A 26,597-nucleotide genomic window follows, 5' to 3' on the forward strand; every position below is an offset into this window, starting at 1 on the left:
TTATTTTATTTTATTTTATTTTATTTTATTTTATTTTATTTTATTTTTTCCAGGAATTACAATTTAGTAAACAATGAATGAAATTCAGAGCAATTACATATTTCTTTTAAGAGTAACACTTGCTTTTATATAATCTCAGGCAGAGGTGACTCCAAGCCGGCCATCTGCTAGAGTCATTATACATCTCCATCCCCCCACCCCCACATTATCTCACAAGTAGGTATCTTGCAAATATTTCATCTTTTCCTGAATATGTACTTTTCTGTTTATGAAAGACATTTTCAGAAGAAAAACTGATGTATATTACTGGGGAATTTCATGGTAATTTTGAGAAATAGAGCTCAGAGAAACCCTAAAATCTAAAGGCTGTTCCATAAAAGTACAAATAAGCATCTAAGCACAAGGCATATCCACAAGGCTTTCTACCTTTTTTAAGAGAGGTTCATGAAAGGAAACTGCTATTACTCATTGTTTGTAGGAATGGTGCTTGGAACTCCTAGGAATTCATCAGCGTTCAGTGTTGTTCAAAGGAAGAGGAATGATTTTAGCCCTCAGAGTCATAAGCCCATTTCTTCACAGATCAATTGTTTGCAACAGTTTGACACCTTCTTTCATAATGAGACCAAACACACATATTGAGCACATTCCAGACTGTATTGATCTGGAGGCTGTGGCATTACTTATCCACAAAAGGTGTGTGCTGACAGCACAGGCTGCAGCACAAATGCTTTGTTCTCAGTCCACCTCATGCTGGAGCAATTAAAGCACAAAGAAAGGACTAGGAAAACTAATTTTTCAAAGTCAAACCATCATTTACCTTTCTGTTAACGTTGCCAACTAGAAGGTTGATTTTAGTACCTCTGTCACCCAGTTACTGCTAGAAGCCACTGATTAATTCTCGACATTTTATTAAAGAGTTCAGGGTCAGTTACATTCTGGGTGGGTTTTCTAAATTTTCTAAGACAATTTAAAAAGCTGGATTCTTCATTCCTGCTGAGCTCTTCTGGAAAACTTAAGACTTGTATGTCACTTCGCTTCTCATTTTGTCTCTCATCCTCCTGGCTTTGCTAGTTCCACTGCCCTATTTTCCTTATAAGTTTGCCTGAATTGAGGTAACAACAAAGAACAGAGAAAGTTCCTCAAAATCCCCATGGTTTACAATGTAATCACCACCACCTTTCATAAGGTAACACAGACCCTTCCTATTCTGGAAAGAGAAGGAAAGCAAGAAGAAGAGCAGCACCTGGTAGATTCTTCACCACCAGCTCAAGCACACCTATGGGGTATCCTCTGCCTCATGGCCACAGGACTCTAGAAAACCAAGAAACCTACCACTGGAAATGGAGAAAGGCCAGACACCTTACAGTGAGACAGAATGGAGAAGAGAAAAAAGAGCTGCTGTTTGTTTGCGTCTCCCTGGGTGCTGTTGAAGGGCACCTCCCCAGCACCTAAGGAAGGGCACTTCTTCACTGTATGGGGGAATCTTCTGATGCTTTATGGTGGTAGGAAGGCACAAAAGCCATGCTTAAAGGACAGAATTAGAGAACTATGAAGCAGAAAGAGAACACACTTTAAAAAGTCTGAAATCAACCCATAGATTTCTTTTCAGTTTGCTTCTATTTTTATTATTTAGGTACGCACTACTGTTACTTTTCAGAAATATTCTCACTGTTGTATTTTACTAACACATAAATAGATTAAAATAACTTCAGTGATTAATTAAGAGTTTAAGAGATGCCTTTGCATTCAAGTCCATACATGTTTCTGCAAGAACATTATAGGCACTTGCCTACCTTTCAACTGTTAGCAAGTTCTATTTAACCAATTCTGTTCAAAGCCCAAATGAGAAGAACTAATCCCAGATGTAAGCAAAAGTTCGATAAACCTGGGGTATAAAAGTGCCTGTGTGGAAAAATCTATTTTTACTGACCCTGCAGAACAACAGCATCAAAATAAACTTCTAGTTTTCAAACTAGAAATGTAGTTACCTACATTAAAAAAAAAAAACAAAAAGCAAAAAACTGCTCACACTCATTTCCTAACTTACAAGAACAAAAATAAGCTAAATACAGAGGCTTCAGTGAATAAAAATAAGTCATTTAGGTTTTCTCAGGTGTGGGGATAAATAAGATAAATAAAGATAAAGATAAATAAACCGAAGATGAAGTTATCTGAAAGTAAGGCAAGCCTGCAGAAAGAAGTGCCCACCGCCTTCTCAATCCAGTTATGAAAGAAGTGTCACAAACATCAAACAAACATATCACCAAACTAGAACGAGATCACACACAGAAATCCATACAGTCAAAGAAGTAATGTTCACCTGTAGAAGTACGAGCATCCCCTGACTGTGTTGTGAGTGAAGTGTTCCTGAGTCTTCTCATTTCCAAAGTCCTCTAATGGATCTGACCAGAGGATGTCACACATAGGTCCGTATGCAGGTGGTTCCTTGAATCGATCTAACTAAGGAAAATAGGAGAGAAAGAAATACTAACTTCTTTCAACTACGTATCACAGAAATACTGATGAAAAGTTATTATTTTTCATTCCATAGGTTGCCAAAATAACATCCCAAACAAAGTACTTTACAGCTCTGGATGCTCTCTGCTTTAAAGCACTAGGATTTTGAGAAACAGTAAAATGGTCCTTGCTAACACTGATGAAGAGAAGTAATGGATCAAAAAATGAAACATCATATGTGAATTTTGTGCATTTTTAATTTTTTTTTTTCTGATGTTTTTTACATGTTGTTCTAGTGGCAAATAAAGATGGTACTTCTGTATTTTGTGATTTTTCAGATATCATGGCACTTGATTGATGTGCGTGAGTCACTACAAGAAAAAGATACAACACTTATTTCAAAACAAATTCCCTTTTTTTTTCAATATATTTTTAGGAAAAATACAACATTCACAACATAGCACTGGAACAGGCTGCTCAGGGAGGTTGTGGATTTTCCTTCTCTGGAGATATTCAAGATACACATGGATGCCTTCCAGTGCAGCCTGCTGTAGGGGGCCTGAACTTGATGATCTCTGGAGGTCCTTTCCAGCCCTTACAATTCTGTGGTTCTGTGATTCTCTACATTATAGAACCCTGCCATATTTCTATTCTTTCCATAAACCCAGTCCTAATTAAATAGCTAAAAATTTGTTTCTATCTGATCTCTGGTATTAAAAACTACAGCCATATAGAATCATGTTGTTAGTAAGATTATAACAAATAGGGAAATATTAAAAAGCAGTATTCCTCTGTAAGCATCCTTTAACATAAAAACCACCCTTGCTGAGTGTAAGAATCAAGCAGCAGTCCAAAACATTCTCTACTCTCTCCATAAAGATCAAATAATGTTAATAACTAACATTAAAAAAAAAAAAAAAAGTAATTTTCAGGAAGAAAAAAGTGGTCTTACATATTTGCAATGAGTGAAAAAGTCTTACTGAGACATCCATAAATTTAAATTTACCTTTGCACCCTCCTAATGAAATATTCATAGCATATCTAAACTTCTAACTTATTTCAGCTCTCTAGGCAATTAATGCTTTTGTAACTATAATTCATTTTAATTAAATAAAAATTCATAAATATGCAAAATCAATTTCTGTTGACTGCCAAAGATGAATAAACCTCTACTGGGGGGGGGGGGGGGAAAGGAATGAAGACAATGACTCTAAGCTAGAACCTCAGCCCTCAACAATTTTGCTCTGCCACTGCACTGTTGCAAAATCAGCCAAATATTTAGGTTTCCTTTAGCTTAAAGAGATAGTGAACCTTTACCTCAGAAACAAAGCTTCACAGTCAGTAATTTTCAAAAGTGCAGTTAGTATCTCCATTTAATTGTATTTAAACCAAAACATGTCATTACTGGTTCAAGTATTATATTTTAAACCATATAAATATCTTACCAGGTTATAAATTAACCTCAGAATACAATTCATCTATTAAACTCAGAAGTATGTACCCATATTTGCACATTTCAAACTGCATGCAAGAAATAGAAATCCTTACTGCTAGAAACACTAGAGATGAATGGATCAAATATTTCTTTTTCGAAATATCAACTGAGATCTCTTTTTCCAAAACATCTGAATAAAAAAATCATTGAAAATGTGCAACAACATGAGTACTTGAAGAAACCGACAGCGCCTACGTGGGGCTCAGTAAGTTGGAGCTTATGCTGTACTCTTGTATTATGAGAAGTTTCTTAATAGATTCGACTATACTCACTGCTATCATATTACAATATCACAACTTCTGTTATAGGCCTTAAGTGTTATGAATTTTTTTCTAGAACTGCCTTTTTTTCTTTTCGCCAAGAAAGTGCAGAATGCTATTATGTTGCAAGGAACCATCAGGTAGTACTCTTACAATGTGCTAACAGATCTTTCTTACACGAAACTAATGCTGCGTGTTCATTTGCTCCTACATACTTACTCACCTAACAATTAGTTTTTTCAGAACACAAAGATGATTAAGTTCTGTGCACTACTGGATGTTGGCGATTTCTTCACCTCAATAAAACAACATAGCACTAATTACAGCAATTCCTTTTGTGCTCTATTTAAAAAGACCTTTAAAAGGCAATAAGGTCAGTGTGAATGTCAAAATGACATACAAGCATCTTACATGAAAGAAAGCAAGAAAGGATTCACATTCTGTTCGTCAGTGATTAACTGTTCACTCATTAGACCTGAGCACTACTCATACTTACTTTTCTGATGTCATCTAGGGTGTTGATCTCTGGAGACAAGCCGCCATGTACGCACAGGAACTGTTGATTCATCAGAGCTGCCAAGGGAAGGCAGTCAAAGGCATCCATGCAGGCATCATATACTCGTTCTGAATATTTGATTTTACCTTTTAAAGATTAAAATGATAACAGAAAGTGCCATCAACACTTGAAAGGAAAACAGAAATTAGAATGCTGCTTAATTCCTTCATCTTGCTGCCACTACTCTCCTGTACTGAGGACTGCTCCAAAACTTCCTTTGCGTAAAAAAAATCTTCGGGGTTATTGTTATTAATTGGAGGAAAAGTTCTTTATTCTCTAGTTAAGGTGAAAAATCCTACAAAGTTTATTATATTTCTCCAAAATACTGTAAATAAACAATTTTATGTTCTATTATTGTCTGCCATGAAATCTATATAACAAGCTTTAATAAAGTTTGCTGAATGATAATCAGCTACTACATTTTCACTCAAAGCTCTCAAAGTAATCAGAAGCTCAGTCCCTTATAATTAATTATCTACAGAAATACCATTATGAAATGAATGGGGTGGTACAATGAAGCTGAAATGTTAATTTACCAATACAGATATTGAAGTCAGCAAACCACGAAGCCTTCAAGCCAATTAACATTTCCTTTATACTCACTGCTAAGCAGGCAACACAGACTTATGGCAATAGCTTCACTTTACAACCACAGGAAAAAAGTGTTTAATTACACAAGTAAAGGTCTACATCTAATGAGCTTCTGTGTGTCACTGCATCTCTTCTTGCAACAAAGAAAAAGAATTCCCTCAAAAAGAGTGTCAGAATACTTACAAGGTAAATGTGAACATGCCATGTTTCTAAGCAGCATTAGCTCTGAGTCTAATCCCCCTCTCCACCACTGAAACACCCTCCCCAGACCCTCCAGGATGATTGCCCTCTCAGGGAGCATGGATGACAGATCAACATTACGTAAACATTAAGTGACTTAAAAATTATTGGTATAAAGCAAGCATCAAATACAAAATAACAAACTGAAGCTGTTGAATAGGGAGTTAAGACAAAGAAAGTTAGAAGGTACACTTACATTCTTGCTTAAATGTGAAATACTCTGTTAAATGTCTACATTCATGATTCCCACGAAGTAAAAACAGTGTTTTGGGGTAAAGGATTTTCAAGGCCCACAAGTACAGCACACACTAAAAAGCAGAAACAAGACAGAGAAACAGAATTCATAATCCATTATGAAATTCAATCACTGTGTTTCCCAAACCAAGAGAAAAAAAAAAAATAAAAAAAAAATCAAGCAAGCAAAAGTAGTAGTTATGTGAAACATTTACTTTCAACAGTTAAATGTCACTGTTGACAGATACATTTCAAACATTTCTCTGTGCTTCAATCTGGACTGGTAGAAGCTACTGTCAGTATTCTGTAATGCAGTTGCTCACATTGGGTAAATCCCTGTTCAGCCTTCACTTGCGACAGCTTTCAAGAAGCAGTGTCGTGCATCCCTAAAACACCACGAGTGTGCTCCACCTGGAAGGTCAGACAGAAATCTGCAGTGGAAACAATTTCACAGGAAGATCTGCATTTCCTGATTGAAGAAAGAGTTGCCATAGAACAGTTTAACCCACACTTCAGGAAATACCTTAGCTTCCAGTACTACAATTTCTGTTACCTCTTGTAACAAACACTTGGTTATTATTCACTTAATCCTGTTCTGTGCAAGTGATTGAGAAAAAAAATCCACCAAGCCCTTGTGTTAAATGAAGTTACTCCAAAGCTTCAGAAAAGCCTTCTGTTTACCAGAAGATTTCTATTTGAGAGAATAATTCTTCAAAGCATGGTTTTAAAACAAATAGGACTTGAAGGAGCTAGTCTCTGCTCAGACCTCCAGAGACCACCTGAATAAAATAGCTGTGTTGAGCCAAAACTGGCATGGCAACATAGCTCTTGACAGATGAGCATACTTGCAACTTTTGTGGAATATTTATCACGTGCACATGATGGCCCTGGCTTCCAGGAGAGCTGATAGAAGTATGGCCATCCTATGTCACTCCAGGAGAGTTCACTGTTCAGTCTTCCCAACGCTAATGAGGCAAGCAGCTTGCTGTTGGGAAGAATTCTCCAGGGGCTACGATGGCCTCAGGAAACATGAGCTACGAAAATGGTCTGAACAGTTTTTCCTCCAACCCTTCCTTTCTTAAGCATTCACTTAATGCAGATTTGTTGCACAAGACATAAAAGGTATATTTTGCATTTGCAGCTGTCCACTAATACCCCCCTTCATTCTGCCAGGGGAATTTATTTACCTTAATAACAAAAAGCTTGGAAACTCAATGTACTTATAGTAGTGGTTTCTGTTTAGCACAAACCATCATTTTTGTCAGTTCAACGCCTTTAAATGTGTATAGTATGAATTCTCTTCTACAGTTCAGAATGTCTTGATAAAAAGAAACAGAAAATTTATGGTAATCATATCTAAACATTTCGATTTCTGCTCTCATTTGCTAAACAGTCATCATCTAAAAAAAAAAAGCGACATTTTTATATTTGTGCTAAGACTCACACTCTCTACAGATAATTATATAGCAGCAGGAGTTTTACAATACTGCACTTTATGTTGAATTTATTACACGTCAACATCTAGATGCTGTCTGGACTTCCTAATTTGTTTGTTTATTCTGAGGCTTTATAGTCAAGAAGTAGTGAAGTTACAGGCAGGACTTGAAAATTCAGTCTTCCCATTTGGGAAAACAAGGAAGAGTTTCCTGAGCTCACATCACTTTCTCCATCCACTGGACCCTACTGCCACCCCAAGCAGTGAGAAGAGATGGCCCAATGCCAGGAACACTACAGTGACCATCATCCAGATGGAAATGAGAGCATTAGGTCACAGGAGTTAATGGCCTCAAGGTGCACCGGGAGAGCTTTAGGTGAGAGTTAGGAAGAATTTTGTCACGTAAAGGGTGGTTGAGCAATGCTATGTGCTGCTCAGGGCAGTGGTAGAGTCCCCATCCCTGGAGAAATGCATGAGCAATGCCCTTTAGTGCCACGCCAAGTGGTGGGGTTCAGTATGTGCTGATGGTTGGGCTTTATGATCATAAAGGTCTTTTCCAACCTAGATAGTTCTATGAAGTATAGCCCAAAACAATGAGGAAGAGCGTCCCTAGGGAAGGTTTTCTGAAGCTTGTACAGAAAGAAAAGACTTATCTTTGAGGATTTCACTTTGCTGGGGAAGGAAGCCTGGACTCCTCCATGTCACCAGCAGAATTCTCTAAATCTGATAATAATTGTTAGGTTTCATCATTATTCCAAGGACCCCTGGAACACTCAAATTCTTTTAACTTATTACTTAATGCAAAAAATTGATGTAAATGCTGTGAGACAAGATGACTACAATGATGCCTCCATTCATACATGAAAAGTTCTAACTTTTAAGAAGTTATACTGAAGCTACCCTAGAGCTTCTAGTTCTGCCAAAATCACTTTATAATTTGGGAAAGTACAATGACTACTGGAAAGATGAAGTGCTTTATTAAGAAATAGAGTGGCTTAGATTTTCTTTTAAAGGTTTACAGTTTCATAAAGTCCTGGCAAAATTGAAGTGAGCACAAGATAGTTAAAATATCATCCAGGTCTAGAAAGCTAGGCAAATAAGGAAAACTAAGTTTTATCTTTTAATTTTTTTGGTGTGTGTTTGTTACTTGCTTATGCACAGATCACTTATATTTGCTTAATCATACTCTTATTCTTCCATGGTTTCCTTGGAAACATTCAAGAGAACCAGACAGAAAAGGGGAAATCAAGGCAGTCCAGAGTGTTCTGCGTTTCCAAGCCACTATTCAAGTAGCATAATCCCAACATTCACAGTTTGTGTAGCTTTCAGTGCTGTCATATTTAAGCCTTATTTTGTTTAGATAAATCATTTATTTTTTTCTCTTTTCTGTTTAAGAATCCAGTAACACACTATTATAATAAACAAGAACTAATTAGCAGATTTTTCTTTCAAACTAAACAAATATGAGGTGGCATCAGGAAAAAAAGGTCTGTGCAATTAAATGCTGTGTAAGTCAAAGATGCACATTTTCAAATTGGACAAGGGATTTAAATCCTTTGTCATATGCTGAATTGGGGCTTTCTTACACTTTGATACCTCCCCACCTTCTGAAAAGGAAAAACAAAAGCCCCAAACCTCTTGCATGAATCTCATATTAAGCACTCAAAGTAATGATGAAAAACAGTCACCATTGCTGCTAATGATAGCACAGCCCTCTGCCTCCTGTATGCTCCTTTGACAAGTGTGCACAGCCAATTCTGCGAAAGCTGAAGATCACTGTTAGCTCTGTGGCTCTATAAAAGTAACAGAAAATAACTCTCTACCAATGACTGATGCCACTGTGCGCTCCCCCAGCAGATGAAGTTCAGTGTGAATAAACATAACATAATTCATACTGGAAAAGATAACTTGAGCCATGCATTACAAAGGTCTCTACTGCTCTGTGAACTGTGGAGTAACACTTAGCACAGCTCTTTCATAGCATCTGTAGCCAAAACAATCCAGTGATGCAAATCCTTTTCTGAGTTCCCATTTCTTGAGGACAAGGAAGAAAGCATTACACACCACTGAAAATAAGAAAAGATTGCACTGACTTCACTGCAACCAGTTTTGCATTTATTCCCTACCCTTTCTCTTCTTTTCTCCAGCTTTTGGGGCATAAACAATGATCTCTTCTCTCAAGGCTTAGCTGGGAAACAGACAGTAAGGCAGTACAACCAGATCTTCAGTGTCAACTTACAGACAGTCTTTATGCCAGTGTAAGATGCTTTTCTAATTGATGTAAGATCAATAGCCAAATTCTTCAGACTCTCTGCAAACACCTCACTTTTTTCTTGCTAGACATACAACAAAAGCAGTTTCTCCATTTTGGAATTTCAGTCTGTATTTGGGATATGAAGAAGTATGCACATTTTCAGTTCTGTTCATTTTGTTTAATTCAACTAATCTCAACAAAACTCATGTCAAAACTGATCAGATTGCATGATATTCAATTCAAATTTAAGCCTGTGTGTTTTTATGTGGGATGGGGCAGGAAGAGAATTCCAACAGTTAATATTAATGCATAACATTAATGCATTATATTTGGTATTTACTATGGTGGTTGTTTCTCAAACATCAATGAAAAGCAGTCTACATGCATACTCTACACTGCATCAGTAACATCTGACTTTTGAAATAGCCCTCAGACTCAGGTAAAGATCAGATATTCTTCCTTCCTACTCATTCCAGCAGACCCACATATGAGCTAACTATGCTTTGGATTTAGAAATAAAAATAATTTTAAAATTACTTTAAAATATTTATTTTATCCATGACCATAATCTAGTCTGAAAAGGAAAGCTGAAAGGTTTCTACTCTGCAGCCAAAACCCTGGAACAGTGGAACAGTGCACAAGCAGTCTGGAAAGGTTATCAACTACAGAGCTGAGGAAACAAGTGCACCACATCAGATACTGCAGCTTGCAGAAGTCTGTTATTCTAAGTGAAGAAATGCTCAGCTCTGCCAGAAGACCATGTGGAAAAGACAGCACAGCTAAGGGATAAAGATTTGGTCTGTGCCAAGAGAGCTCCTCTCATTCTAGCTACAGTTTTTAGGTGGTTTTTTTTGTTTGTTTGTTTGTTTGTTTGTTTTTGTGGTGGCCATTGTAATTTCTTTACTGGTCTCTCTTCCTCTCTCCCTATAGCAACTTACTTAGAAGTAATCTTACAGGCTAAAATGCTCTCTTCAAGCAATGCTGCTAACTCTGCCTGGTAAAAACAGAGCACGCGCATGAAGGATTGAACCCTTGGATCAAAAGCTCAGTGCAGCAAGAACTGTCATTTCTGCTGAGTGCCTTACGCAAACACTTTTCTCTTTTTCCCTCTGCATTATCAAATGCTTTCCACCTACCTAATGCAATTTCTTCTTCTGTTCTTCATGATAATAGCTTGCATTATATAGCACCTTTCATCCAGAAGAATCCCAAATGCTTTCCAGCCCACAGACAGGGATTATCTCGCCCACTGCCAGAACTCAGCTAGGTCTAGGCTCAATGGTGTCACTTTTACACTAGATATCGCACAGCAACCGAAGGGGATTTTAAAAAGCTTGTATTACTTGTGATTACTACCTTGGACCACCTACTTAATTATTTTGGAAAGACCCCAGAACTTCAGTTGTTTCATCTATGCTGGCAGAAAAGGGAGCCAACAGACAGAATAAAGAGTGTGGGGTATAAGTGTGGTGGAAATATGCATTGAGCCACAGTAGGACCGTTTTTCCACTAGGACCTCTAAGCCAGCACGAAGTCCTGGCAAGGGCAGGGGCCTGCTAAATGTGCTCCGGACCCCTTCTTCTCTACAAAGCATCCCCAAGCCTGCCAAAGCACATTCCTCCTGTTTTCCTTTCCTTGTCAGTACTTATTCTGTTAAGTTCATGCCTGAATGCATAGCTGTAAATCCAAATACAGTTATGAAACAGTATGCCTTTTCTTTCACAGGCATTCTTTAATCAAGGTGACAGGTGGAGAGAATCAGTTATGCACCAAAAAAATAGTAATCTGAGAACCCTACGTACAAAAAGGAATAATGTAAGTGACATTTCAGATATTTCCTTTGCGCTGATAGGAGCCAGCACAGCTCCCAGTGAAAAAGCAGCGTTCCAGAATGGAAAATCTAAATGCAGAATATAGTATATGTATGTGCAGATTGCTAAATGAATTATTTTAAGGGGCCTATTCCCCACCCATAACCTATTTTGCTTTTATATGACTTGCTCATCTTTACTCAGTAATAGCTCTGCAATAAATTCTGGCAAACTGTTGGATGGGCACTTGAAAACTGAAGCAGATCATTTGCCCTAACTCTTGTATTAAAAACACGTAAAGAAATGGAAACAAAACTCAAATCTTCCAGATACAACTTGGCACAGTCCAAGTCTTCAGGAGATATGAATGAGGCTGGCACATCTGAAAAATGGCAGCTCAGTATTCAGCTGCACAGTAGAACGAGCCTATGAAGCCCCCTTCCACATTCCCAGCATTCCCCCAGCAGCCACACAGTGAAGGGTTGACCCACAGCTGACCACGGCTCTGAGATGGGATCAAGAAAACACACATACCTCAAAAGAAAGCAGGAAGCTTTGACTCCAGCGTAAGACTAATCCTGGCTATATTCATGATTTACAATAGGTGGACAAAAACCGTGCAGATCATGAGTTTTTAGAGCTTTTGCACTTGGAACAGTGTTTTTCTATGTGTAGAATGTTTCGCCTCCCAAAGATTCTGTTAGCATTTTAAAGTAAGTTTTAAAATCAGCCAATAAAGCAGAAGCAGTTTTATAGAACCTTATTTTTAAGGCAATTCATACTGTAAAAATAGAACTGGCTAGACAATGCACTGATCCATTTTACAAACACGTAAGTAATTCAGATGCCTGGAACTATGCTTTTTATATTGATAAGACAGAAGTGTACTAAAATGTACTTTGCAAAATGAAACATCAATGCATGCTGCCACCTTATCAACAGGTACATAACCATGTATAACAGGACCAACATTGCTTTTAATATGATTGGTATTTTCCCTCATCTTGGGGGGGAAGTTCAAGTCCAAATTTTACAGAGAAAATACTTGAGCTGTAACTCAAAAGCTATTACAAGGCTTTCTGACTGGTTCACTCAGTGGCCAGATCATCTATGATCAGATGAACTTATCTGGATCAGATTTTATTTGACAATTGAGCACCTCAACTGTCAGTTTGCAAAACCAAACAGCAAAACAGAACAAATTCAGTTTCTCTCGAGAGCACTGCAGCAACACACTTATGCCCAGTATTTGACTTTCTTCTTGTAAAAGGTTTGGATGGGACATTGGGTAGGATCTTTCCTTCACAAGGCCACTAATGATACTATAATTTGACCTCCACATTCCACATCCTGTGTCTGCACAAGGTCTCAGCACCTTCAGCAGGTCACACGTGCATCACTGCTCTGTGGATTCAAGTGCTAAATCAAGAGCCAGAGATCATGTGCCACGCAACCTGTACCTAAACAGAAATCAGTCTTCCCAGCACGGTGTGTTATCTGCTTACTTTCGTTCTCTCTCTCCTGATCTAGTCCTTTAATTTCATAACTCAGAAAAAAACATCAGGGAGTCCAACTATGTTCTGAGTTACTCATTTAATTCCTCTCTTTCCTAATAGTTCTTGTGTATTCACTTTATTTAACTTGCACAAGCTGCAGAGCAGATTGCCTTCTGTGCTGTCCTAGAAGGGTCACTAGAAGTATCAAGGCCTGTCCTTCATCAGCTTTCCAGTACAGATAGAGTGGGATTTGGCTGGACGTCCCCTCAGTGACACGTTACACGGACCTCTTTTGCTCATGGTGGTGTCTGCAAAGAGCCTCAGCATTCCTGAACTCGTTAAATTAGTATGCCAAATACATACAACAGTCTGCAAGCAGATTCACAGTCAAAAACAGACATAAGAAACTTACTTCAATGCTGAAGTACCCTCTGTCCACATAGTCCCCCAGGAAGAGATACCGTGTGTTGGCAGGAGAACCTCCCACTTCAAACAGTTTCATCAAGTCAAAGAATTGGCCATGGATGTCTCCACAAACTGAAAGAAAAAGAAGAGTAATATTCAGTGTAACCATGTTATAATCATCTTACACACCCACATTCTGAGGTCAGTCTCTTGTAAGAAATTATGACAATATTGTGTATGGTTCTCTAGCTAAGTGATCACTGAAAACTGGCAGTTCAGCAAAAGGTGTTTTTTAAGGACCTGAATCCACTTAAGCGTGCAAAAGGTGACCAACTAATGAAAGTAGAGCTATCAAGTGAATCTGACCTACATTTATTTTCACATTTCTGTCCATTTCTTCTGACACCCAACAGAACACAAAACAGCTGTGATGGCAAAAAGATGAGCAAAAGATGGTCTGAAGAGAAAACGAGGTTATTGATCAAGCGAGGTTACTTTCTCTTTCACCACCATACCTATGCTTGTCTCAAGTTCAGATGAACATGACTAGCCTTTCTACAAAAGGAGAAGCACGCCAATCCTGTGTATGCTCATGCTGCAACTGACTAATTTTGGACTTCTTTAGAATGGGAAGAAACCAGAGAAGAAAATGGCCTGTTTTTCTAAAGCATGTCTTCAACAAGACAACACCGATTTTTCATACTTCCACCCTTACCACTTTATTTAACCTTGTATGATTAAGAATTGTTTCACTTTATTGGGATAAAGTCAATCTAACAAGCTCTAAAAAGAACACCTCCCAAAAACAACACCAGACAGAACAGATGATGTGCAGCCCAGGCTAAATGGAGATGGCTCTTGGTACATCTTAGATTTAACAGATTGGCTCTGCTATCTTGTGAAACTTCAGCTTTCCCCAACTGGTGGATGATTTTAAACCTCTTCAGGAAGGAAGCAGAGGCTTTTGCAGTCTCCCATAGAAGTTTAACTAACAATGCTGTGTCGAAACCTAGTTAGTTTTGCTTTGTTTTGTTTCCTCTAACCAAGGGAGATGGGGAAAAAAAAACAACCAAACACCCAACTTAGGGTCAAGTCCAGGCCTTTTCAGGCAACAAGCTTTGACAAAGAAAACACTAACAGCCTTCAGGCCTGAAAACGGAAGAGATAAAGACCTCTGCAGCTCAGTCTTCCACGAGAGCAGTCTGATAACATCTGTCAAACACAGCCATCAGTAGGGCAATATCCATATCAATTTTAGGCTGGTCCTGTCTAAATGTTTTCTCCAATGCTACTCTATTTCCAAAGTGAACAACATTGTGGTAACAAACCTGTTTATTTATCACTGACTTTTTGGATTTTCACAAGCTTCTAATGCAAAGCAGCTTCTCCAGTGCACAGGCCTCAGGCAAAGGCAAAGAAGCCTGCATGAATTCAATGCCTCCCATTTTTTAGGAGGGCTGCTCATATAAAATAGGAGTAATACCTCCTATTTTATTGCGTTGTTAATGTCAGAGGCAGATGGTGGTTGTACGACAATAGAGGCTGAACCTTCCCAGCAATATCCTGTACGTTTTGTTACTGTACAACAGATGGCAGCAGAGGGACAGTCGCACAAAACGGCATCTGATGTAGGAGAGCATATGAAGCAAAGGTGTGTCACTGAATTCCTCCATGTAGAAAAAACTGCACTCACTGACATTCACTGACACTTGCTGAAGCCTAAAGAGTGGATGTGAGCACACTGAGGCAGTGGGTGGTGCATTTCAGCAGTGGTGGCAGAGACATGAAAGACAAGCCACATTCCAGATGGCCATGCACAGCTGTCACATCACAAAATGATGAGCACCTCAATCAGCTCCTCCACGTGAATCAGCTAGTGATGGTGACTATGATGAAAAGTAATGTTCTGTAGCTGAGAATGTGCCCCATCAAACAGTGTTATTGTACTCTTTGTATCTGATGTAGTTTCCATGGGAATAAATAGGAGGCATTACTTTCAAAGCGCCCTACACAGAACTGGCTCTCCCTTCAGCAACTCAAAAGTTGTGATTTGCAGAATGGAAGGATGATAACAAAGAGGCTGAATAAACCAGGTGACAAAGATGGACCTTATCTTGCATCAGCAACACAACTTATTTGCTGCTAACAGTAAAGTCATTAGACTTCAGATATTCTCCTTCAAGTAACAGAGCTTTTGTTGTGAAGTGGTATTCTCATTTGAACTTTTAAAATCTGGAAGTCAGTACCAAAGGTTTTGTTCCATCACAGATTAATATACCTCAAACTTATCTCATGCCCTGGAAAAGTCACATCTCCCCATAAATAAAAAAGGACTATACAGAATAACAGTTGCAACCCCATATTCAACAAACTGGCTGTGCAAGATCCCTATACTTTGTCTTTCACTGCAGCTCAGTGTCACATTACACTATTTACTTATAGTACTTCCCTCTGAATGTCTAGGTTAACAATAGGATCAATGTAACATGGACACACCATGCAAAACCTATCTAAACAAAATTAACAAAACACATAAAAAGCACTGATCTTGCAGTCACTGCTTCCATAAATGTTTATGAGAAATTGGTGGCAATTTACGAGTGCTGGTTAGCTGAGCAGCTTTCCCCACTAACTAGTATACAGTACTGTTATCACTGCTGCATTATATTGTATAATCTCTTTTTCCAAGTTGATTTTTCCTCATCAGTTTTAGATGACAGCCTTCACGTTGTACTCATCAGCTGATAGAATTTCTGGCTAAGAAAAACAAGTGCAAACATTTACACAAAATAAACACAATTTAAACCTTCTAGTAGCATAAAAACACTCTTATTTCTCTAAAAATAAAATTACATTTGTGTATGCCAAAGGAAAAGTATTTTTATCATGTTTTTTGTTTGAACAAATTCATCTACCGAAACCAGGCACGTTGCTCAACTGCACTCCTCTGCACGGACACTGTGGGAAGATGGAAGACACGTGATGTGTTGATGGCCAGGCAATCTGCTTGCCCAGCCTCCAGCAGCAAGCTTTCCCTTACATAACTGTGCAGTTCTCCTAATTATCACCCGCCCCCATTTGCTGCAACTGTAAAAAGCCTGAAGTTGAACAAAATTGAAAGACTTGAAAGGGATTTAACTTTTGCTCTTTCACAAAAGCACCAAAAAAACAACTAAGTATTTATTTCTCTGTGATTGGACATGTAAACAAATAGACATCATGACAGAGAAACCAATGGGTTGAAAGGCTTTTTTCAAGTAGTTGCATGTCCACGAGTTTGTTGGAAGTCAGAAAAGCAGAGCACAAGCCAGTAAAGAAGGACATAAATAACACCAGAGTGTTGCAATCCCATGACTTGTAAAATCCCAAACTGGACTGGAGAGTCAGTAGCTGATGAAAACTCTAGGCATTTTACACAGAGCAGCCTATTTTTCCATACTTGAGAGTAGATTCAGAAATATATAGAAGAACAAAAGAGAAAGCTAAAAAGCCTTCAAACCAAATCTTGCCAAGCAATTATAGCAGTTCCAAAATAGGAGTGTAACGTCAGCAGGTAAAAGTGGTGGGCACAAGAGAAGATGCTCAAAACTGAGAGTTAATAGTGGGATTTAATTTACACAATCAAATCCCAGAATTCCTACTGAAAGATCACAATGTTACATGTAGGTAATCCAATCAGCATTTTGCTTTGGAATAGCATGAAATAGCTTAAGGATCCCACACTTTCCAGGTTTGAGCATGCAGACCTGACGCATCCTTTCAGCATTAAGTCTGCATACCCACCTTCCGATGGATGGTCTTATTCAGAAATAAATTAAGGAGAAATGTGCTAAGAACCATACACAGTAACTCCAGCCTTCGTTTGAAATTAACTGATTTTAGAGCTACAGTTTTTCCTTCTTTCTTTTCCACCAGTAAACCCTTACTAATATAATACCTGGAAGATTTCCCAGGCAGCTGAATCAATGCTTCATCTTTCATTTGGTGAGGACGGAATTGTATTTCCATTCATGAAGGCAGAAGCATCCATCAGTCACTGCTCTGCTATGTCCTTTCATGTCTCAGAGCTTCTGATCACTCTCAGTGTTGCAGTACAGTCTCACAAACAGTTCACAGCATACCACACCTGCTTTACATTGCACTAATTCACCACCTTCCCCCTTCATGTTACAGATGAAAATTTTGAAAGCAAAGTATTTGTTGTAGGTTCGTGCTTACTCTTAAACAAGCATTGCCACTGCATTTATGGATGCTTTTCATTTTGCTGAAAACTTCCCTTTGCATACTCGTGAATGCTCTCTCTTTAGACACTGGAACACTTGCGACTGAACCACATATTCAGCAAAATATTTAACTTTTTTCCCTTAAATGATAACAAAATAAAACCTCTCCAACAGCACAGCAAAAGCAGGAAATTCAATTCTTAATTAACATCTCAGTTAAAAGCAGCTGTGTTTGTACAAAACAAATTGTTCAAGAAGAGCACTGCACAGTATGTCATCTACTAGGATTACACATAGAATCTACAAGGTTGGAAAAGACCTCTAAGATCATGTAGTCAAACCATCAACCCATCACCACCATGCTCACTGAACCATGTCCCTAATGGCCGCACCTAGATGTTTCCTGAACACCTCATCAGCTTATAATTAGATCTGATAGCTTTTTGTCCCTGCTGTTTCCCCCAAAATGGGCTGGTTAATTTATCTAGTGCTTTACAACTTTCTTTGTAACCTTCAATTGCCACCTTCAAAACAGCATTTTTTCTAACAATGCAACATGTCCTCTGATTTACCAATTTATCAATTCAGGCATGAAGCTCATTAACCATCAATTTGTACAACTTGATATGCTGATAGTGTCTATCTACTTAACCTTTCATGACAGTAAGCCCACAAGTGGCCTACACGCTACATAAAGAAAACTTTTAAATTGTTTTACAATGAATTCACTGATGCAATGAGGTTTAGGAAATGCTGTTTATTTATGGACTCATTAGATATTCATCTTTGTTGAGGAAGTTTTTGCAGAAAAAACAGTACTCCTTAAAGATTCAAACTGGCAGGTCTTCCCGTGCTATTACTGGCACTTTCTCCTACTTGTTAAAATAGGTCTGTTCATACACAACACCATCTTGCACTACAGGACTAGAAATTTCCCAATGAAACTGTGCATAAAATACCATTTTATTATGAAAGTGGAAATTGGATACAGAGGAGAAAAGGGACTGTTTTCCTTACGAAATTGTCAACCTAATGAATTTATGTTTCAGATGGCTTCAGAGAGGATGCCCCTCTGAATTATGTCAATGAACAAACAACGGTGAACAAAATCCAGTAAGTTCAAGCTGTACAAGCAGTGAAAGAAGCCCAAAGCTTAGCACCAGTATTGCCATCATATTTAGAGAATATCATATCGTATTTAGAGAAGCCAAACTGGAAGAACAGTGATCTAGATTGTGTTGATTATAAGCACAAATAAGTCAGATATTTTAATTCAAGTAACAAAAAGCTCTTCGCTATGTATAAACTCCATCCACAGAATATTTAGTGTGGTTTCTGACTACAGCTGGATATTAAGAACATAATGTTTATTTATAATACATTGAACACATTTCAAAAATTTTCTTTTGCAGAATTTTGGAAATGCTGTACTTTTTTTCTCATTTATCATGTAAATATTTAATTGCTGTTACATTATGATTTGATATTAAGACACTATTAATGTTTCTGATGAATTTACATTCCACGTACTACACGATTATGCCCCTCTCTTCAAGTATCACTGGGGATTAGCAGCAGATACGCAATACATCATCACCAGCATCAGAAGCAACATATGCAAACTCGTATGTTTATGCTAATTAACAATAATGAAACAAAGGCATTGCTTAAAAATTTGTTCTTTCCACTCACTAAGCTTGGAATGCCCGCACAGAGCTCAGAGATTGTGCTTTAGGAAAGAAGCATGAAATACTTGAAATCTAGAGGAAGGAAAACACCCTATTGAATTACACTGCAGAATGCAGACTGCAAACTGCAAAGGGGTTTTCTTTGTACACTGTTTAAAAATGTTTAGCTGCTTATAATTCCACTACTTAGCACATGCTTCCAAGAGCTAATCTTTGGTCTTGAAGGAACTTCATTTCCAAGTGTACATGTTTCTGAGGAGCACAGCAGAACAAATACCAGATTTATTCCATGCAATTCTTTTTATTGCAAAAAAATTGACTGATTTTTCTTTACTTTTTACAGAACAAGGAGGGAGGAGAAGTATAAAATAAAGGAAGGAATTCCTGCTCACTAAAGCACTGCTCAATATAAACACAGTGGTTAAGCTATATATTTTGCTTTACAGTCATGGAATTTTGTTTCCCTTTATGAGAGATGCTTAAAGAACTCGCAGACTTATTCAAATTAAAGTCAGAAGCATTTAAACAGCTCACTAAGTAATGTATAATCCTAAGAAAACATCTGCTAGACTTGACACAGTGAGCTTTCATAGAAATGTTTGTTACACTAAGTGTGTTGAAAAACACCGCTCTGTATTTCCAAAAGAGGAATGATCTCATTCATATTCATACCTGGTTATCTAACAACATTATAATAGACCTTCATCTATCTTTTTCTTTCAATCACTGCATGCAAACTGATGAGTTTATTATAGCAGGGTAGAATTGGCATTAATAAAACTGCAATTAAATATTTTTAAAAACAGGTCTGCCTCACCAAAGATAAAGCTGGGAACTATTAGACCCTACAGGTGCAGCAAAGGAAATAGCAAATGCATCACCAGTGTCACATTCGACAGTGCTGTTTGGTTGCAGTCTTTACTTTCTAACTGAGCAAAAGGAAGTTGTGCCTTGGAAAAAGCTGATTTCTGTGTAACACAGGAGGAAGCTATTCTGCATTCTGTTCTGTGAACAACTGAAACATTGGTGTCTACAAAGATTAGCCCACGCTCATTCCTGGTAACAGGAGTTAGTTTTCTCCCACCCTCTCCTGAAGGCTTGAACAAATTAATGACACTTGATTTGAGAAAATAGAGTGAAAAAAGAATGATGAAGGGAAACAGTGCATCAGAAAAGACCTTCAGGACAGCTGCCATTAATATTCCCTGGGAACAGAGGAAGCAAAACCCTGACATGCCAGCAACAAAAATCATGCCTTCAAAAACATCTTCAGCAAGAGGTTTTTTTTTTCAAAACAAACAAACAAACAAAAACCCAAATAAACAAACAAGGCCAACTCCACAAAGCTACTTTTCCAATTTGCATTATAAAATTATTTGCAGTGACTCCAAATAATGACCAGGTACACAAAGCTGGAAAGCAGAGACTATAAACAGCAGGTCTCAGGAAACTGCCTCCACTGACTGCAGTAGAACAGTTGCTACAACATCTGCATTTTTCAGGAGAATAAGCATGTGTCACAGCAGTAGGAAAGGCAACAGAGACTTTCAATTCCAGGTCAAAGAACACAGCAGAATAGTACTAGAAAATGGGTGGCGATCTATTCATTTGTATTTCCTTCTCTGTATTTTTATTAAGAAAAAAAAAAAAAAAAAACAATGAGGAAAGTTCTTCTCATCACTTATACACCAGAAGATTCTGAATTAGGTGATGGAGAGAAACAAAAAAGGCAGTACCCACTTCCACGTGCATCACAGACCAACTGAACTTTCTCCTGCCACCCTCCAAGATCAACAGTACCTCTGAGTATCTTCACAGCCAATGGAAAAGCACCAATGCTGCCATCATCTTTGTCTGACGCTCCTTCAGTATCTATGAACAATTCTTATTCCACAAATAACCTCATCAAAGGGATCATTTATGAGGAAAATGTTTCACTGGAAGGGCAAGAATAGACAAAAAGGGAACAACACAACATTGCTTCACCCAAGTACCAACTCACCAGAAATCCTGTTGATAGAGAAGGAAGTCCTGCACAAGAAGCAGGCACAGACTGGCCTTACGCACAGTGCTGCCAAAAGAAGGCAGAAGCTCAGATGTGCACAGTTCTATTGGAAATACGACCACTCTCAAAAGGTTGAGGAAAAAAAATAAAAATAATTGCTGTGTTTTATTCTGGAAATGTATTATTTTAGTAACTATATTTTTGACAATATTACAGCTTAGGTTGTAATGTTGTCAATCAAGTAACATACAGGTTTGTCATGAGAATACTTCAACCTTGCTAATCTCATTGAAGAAACCTCCAATACTTTGTTATAAAACATTTTTCCAGATTCACCAATTTATCATTAGAAGTAATTTGTAGCTTTCCTGAACAATATAATGTGATTTTGTTGTTGATGATGATGATTTAACTAAACTTTTAGGATTTAATTTCATCCTAGTGAATACTTCTCTCAGAGGCATGAGTCCTAACCCCAATAAAGCCGAAACAAAAGGCACCAGCACTTCATAGATATAGCAGTGATTACATAAAAGTACAAAGAAATCCTCCATCTCCACAAGGCCATGCAATGGTTAGTATGACTGCTTTTTTTTACTGTAGAATTCTAAAGCATTATTTCCCTAATAGATGGCAAACTAATAATCTTCAGGAATCAATTATTTAACATAAATGTTCAACATGCTAGATTTGTTTCTATTGTGTTTTTATGTAAAAAAAATATATATATACATTTATATAAGATAAAAAAGTTTTGTTCTCCTTCACTCAATGCAGCCTGGGCAAGCCCATAGACTGGACACTCATTTTTTTTAGGTAGCAGCACATCACAGTTCAATGTGTAGATTCCTTGTACCTAAAACTAATTGCAAAGATTTGATGTTCAATGCTGAGTTGTAATATGTATTTCCCATTTTACCTAAGAATGCCATGCGTTGTCACTGTTTCTTTTTTCTGTGCCATCAGACATGTACTTATGCTCTATCCCACTTCTGATGATGTTTTATTAGGAATGAAAAGCAATGTTCTGTGACAAAAGGCATCCTCCTCCCCTCAACACAACAGTTTGTCTTATCTATGGGAGGTTAGCATTTGCTTGACATGAACAAATGCATTTATTACCTTTGCAACTATAGTACACTGCCTGTGTTTTGCAGGAATGGCTATTAAAGGAAAATAAAAATAGCATTTCTCAAATTTCTGGGCTCTTAATAAGCAACTGACATTACTGATATGGATCCTTGTATGCACTCTGAGAGGCAGGAGAGGCAGAATTAATTCAAAGGAGTTCTAGGAAATTCATCATTTTGATTTAATGGTCTATATTCAGAAGCCATGAGAGAAAAGAGCAGACAGTGAGCACACACAGAGCTTTAATCTCAGTTTTTGCATCCATGGTTTCAATGGGCTTGAGATATTATTTCACTCTAACCTCTATGTAGAGTTCAGGTCTTCATATGCTAAGTAGCATCCAAGAGGCATCCAAGACAGTGACTACAGAGGGTTAAGGAAAGCAAATAATTCACAAGTTTCCAATTTCTAACTCAAGCCACAGAAGACGGCTTTTCAAAATTACAGAAGCCAAACTCAACAACCAAAATCTTATGCAGCACTCAAGTAAAATTAACTATTTGCTAACAGTATAATATAATGACATTATCCAGGAGGTACTGGTGTTGTAAGAGGAAATCTAATTCTTAGTGAAAAATGATTAACCTTTGAAAAAAAGAGAAAGCTCTCCACAGTAATTTCTATCCTGCTAAAAGCTCATTTTACAATTAGTGCAAAGAAGAGTTGACCACATTAATTTCCTCTTGCTGAAAATGTATCCCTTATACATGATAAAGAGTAGGTGGAAAATGCATATGCTGATACTAAATCAACATGACTATGTTAAAAGGTTGCTCTGTTTCCAAAAGCTAACACCATTTAAAAAAAGAGATGTCACACTAAAGCAGACTGGTATATGTATGGACAAAATTATGCAAATAGATTTGAATCCAGTGAAGAAAAAATTATGTAATAGCTGCTTAAAACCTTAGTAATATGTCTTTTCTGAAATCTTCTTTGAAAACAAATTACATGGAAGAAAAACATTTTCTTAAATATATCAGTGAAGAAAATTAGCCCATAAAACACTGCTATCACTTAATGACAATTATGAAAATGAACCCCTCCAAAAAAGCAACACTGAGGAACAACTTAAATAGCCAACTTAACTCTTTTCCTTCCCAGAACTTTGCTGCTAGGAATATCACAAGTGGATGCAGGATGCAATCTAAACAGCACTCTGGGAAGAATCTTGGGTGGCAACCAGGCAGATTCAGGCTAGCTCTCATGCCACGACCCTTAAGCAAACTAATCCGTCTCCACTACTGAACAGTTTGAGGAGGATTTTATGTATGTAGATCATTCTGAAACCAATGCCTCTTATTTAGTCCCATGGAAACTACAACAGACACAAAGAGCACAATAACATTGCTTCTCAGCTACAAAACGCTATTTTCCAGCACAGTCACCACTAGTACCTGTGCATTTTCATCAGCAATGAACAAGAGCCTGCATGCCACACCAGTGAAAATCTGCACCAGTGGAGGTGACTGTCACTATTACTACTGCTGAAATGCACCACTCACTGCCTCACATCCTCTCTTTGGGCTCCATCAATGTTCAGCAAGTGTTGATTAATGTCAATGAGTGCCATTTTTCCCCACATGGATGAATTCATTGACACACCTTTGCTTCACAAACACTTACATGTCAGGCACCATGTTGTCAGACTTTTCCTTTGCTGCCATCTGTCACACAGCAACAAAGCCTAACAGAATATTGGTGGGATGGATCAACCTTTACTACCATACTACCAGCATCCACCTCTGACATTGTGGGCCAACATAATAAAGTAGGAGGCATTAGTTTCAGAGCAGCTCTTGTATATAGACATGTAATACACATGTATAGAAACATATAAAATTGTATACAGTTTTATCCACAGAGACTACTATATATAGTATCTGTATAATATTGCATAATATCAATATCTGTACATATATGTAATGTATTCATACACACATACATATATAAATAAAGCCAAAGGTAGAGATGAAGAAGGAAGTATTTTTTTGGCACACAGCAGCCAGTGACTCTCATGCAGTAAGCTGTTCTGGGAGGGAGCAAAGCACTGCTATTCATAAACAGAGATAAAATGACATCATCACCATATATATGCCTTGCAAATGAGACTAACAGGTGGAAGGGAAAAACAATTTTATACTGTACTGAACTGGTCTTTATCATACTCTGCTGGCCGTGCAGTCTCACAAGTAATCTCAATTACGAAATCTTTTCAGGCTTCTAATGTATAGTTATCCAGCACATTTTGTAGAAGTTACAGAGCAAGCATTCCAAGTGGAAGTAAACAAATGTTTTAACACATTACACATCAGACAAACAGCATTTCATTGGCACTTATTAGGTTAAATTTAATAGGTGAATTAAGCATCTCTATCATCGTACTCTTTGCACTTGGAGGACAAAGGCCTTCAACTGCTTCAATCAGCCTAAGTCGAGCAGATCATATTAATTCAAACAGGACAGTTGTAACATACACAGCCCGAAAACATCCTAAGATATAGCTTCATATAAGAAAAAATCACCTCACAGACTCCGTACTTTAATAAAAAGTTGTAAGTACAGACAGTGAATAAGCTCCCAAGTCACCTTTTGTAATATTTTATACTGTGAGGACATTCAGCAAGTCAAAGTTTATTAATTCTGATAGGAGCTAAGCAACTACTTCTTCTATAGCACATTTCAAATTATCTGGTTTCAATGAAGAAGGAGTGACATTATCCTGGGCTTTTACAGTCTAAATATGAAACAGTGGTTACACAGAAACAGTTATCATTCTCTAACACAAAACTATTCAATGTTGCTGAACCAAAAAAAAAAAAAAAAAAAAAAGCAAAAAAGCATAAAACCTCTCGAATATTGATTTTTGCAAAATACAGTGCTGCAATGGTATGCATGCGTTGCTGACGGCAGAGTGGCCAGACCTGTGCAGCTGTACCAAAAGGCTGCCACAGCAGTATGAAATAATCCCTTTAATCAATGTCGCATGAAAGCCAGGTGCCCAGTTTTGCACACTGCTGCTCTGCCCATGGATCTAATGCCCAAACCAGGAAGAGTTTGATACACTTACTGCCATGCAACACTTAGAATGGACTTCATGGATATGAAGATGCACACCTTCACCCTTCACCTGCTGACATCGCTTTCCAACACTTGCATAGACCAAACTGGTTTCTGCTCCACTTGATCGATACACAAGCCTTGTCATCTGTTACAGGGATTTCTAAATGGCATTGAAGTAGATACACGATTTACTTCTTGAATTTACATTTTACCAAGACACTTGACCTTGAGAAAGCTATCTGATAGAATCATAGAATGTTAGTTTAAAGAACCATGGGATACCATTGGAGTTGCTTGATTATTTCCACAAGTTTGGGTATTACCTGAGCTTCCATTCAACCCCCTCCCAGTTCACGAAGAAGATCTGATCTCTTAAATCTGTTGATTTTAGTAATGAAATTACAGAAAAATTAATATAAGCAAAAAATAAACTTTTTTTTTTTTTTTTAAAGTCAGTTTTGAAACAATGTCACAATGCCCTTTGTGCTTGTTCTTCTTGGGAGGTTGGTGTGTAGCCTACGAGACACAAGCAGCGTAACTCCAGATCTGTGCTATACTATGTGTTCAAGCAGGGTAGTGCCAGTACATGACTATTACTCCCTGCACCCTAAGACACATCTGCATTTTAGCAAGAGGTGCTTACAGCTCTCATACCTTGCTGGGCTAATATCTGCTGTATCTCCACAACACACCAGGGTAGACAGAGCTAAATACACTCTGTGATCATTATTTGAGACTATAATTTGTACATTCCTTTGAATATTCTATATAACTATATATAGTCTGGAAGAGCTCATAGCAAAATAATGTGCTAAGGGGACAATAAAAGATGGCCATTTCCCTGCTTCTACTAAAACACAAGATAGGCACTGGCATTTGTTAACCCAAAGCATAACGCTTGTTAACTCAGTGCAGTGACTTCTTTTGTAAGGATCTTATTTAACTCTGCTGCTCCATAGATCGACTCATTTTTCCAGAAAGAAAATTGTCTACTTTCAGTTAAATGTTCTTTCCAACCACAGTGACTACAATACTAACTGCAAATCATGCTGGTTTGCTTTACTTTTGTCCTGTAAAAGCAAGTAAAATTTCATGACATTACATCACCGACATTTATTTTTCCTCATTCATCCATCCATCTCTTCACCATGCATTTCATCCACCTTTAATTCAACTTAAAGTTATAGAATACAAGGACCACAGAAACGGTTATGATGAAAAAATATTTGGCAAAAGGAGAATTTGGAAATACT

At 37.7% G+C, this 26,597-nt stretch overlaps 1 protein-coding gene across 3 annotated transcripts in view; it reads right to left on the minus strand.

Moving 5' to 3' along the window:
• Window positions 1-26,597, minus strand: part of PPP3CA (protein phosphatase 3 catalytic subunit alpha) — a 189,573-nt gene that overhangs the window by 41,861 nt on the left and 121,115 nt on the right. For all 3 annotated transcript variants that reach the window (XM_042871137.1, XM_042871136.1, XM_042871135.1), the window contains exons 3-6: window positions 13,242-13,366; window positions 5,796-5,907; window positions 4,709-4,854; window positions 2,321-2,460 (exon numbers count right to left, since the gene is read on the minus strand). In XM_042871137.1, coding sequence (XP_042727071.1) covers window positions 2,321-2,460; window positions 4,709-4,854; window positions 5,796-5,907; window positions 13,242-13,366 — 523 coding nt within the window. The remainder of the gene's footprint in view (window positions 1-2,320; window positions 2,461-4,708; window positions 4,855-5,795; window positions 5,908-13,241; window positions 13,367-26,597) is intronic.

The sequence above is a fragment of the Lagopus leucura genome, unplaced genomic scaffold (genome assembly GCF_019238085.1).
Source record: "Lagopus leucura isolate 7727_CA_CO unplaced genomic scaffold, USGS_WTPT01 Super-Scaffold_100004, whole genome shotgun sequence".
Classification (NCBI taxonomy): Eukaryota; Metazoa; Chordata; class Aves; order Galliformes; family Phasianidae; genus Lagopus; species Lagopus leucura.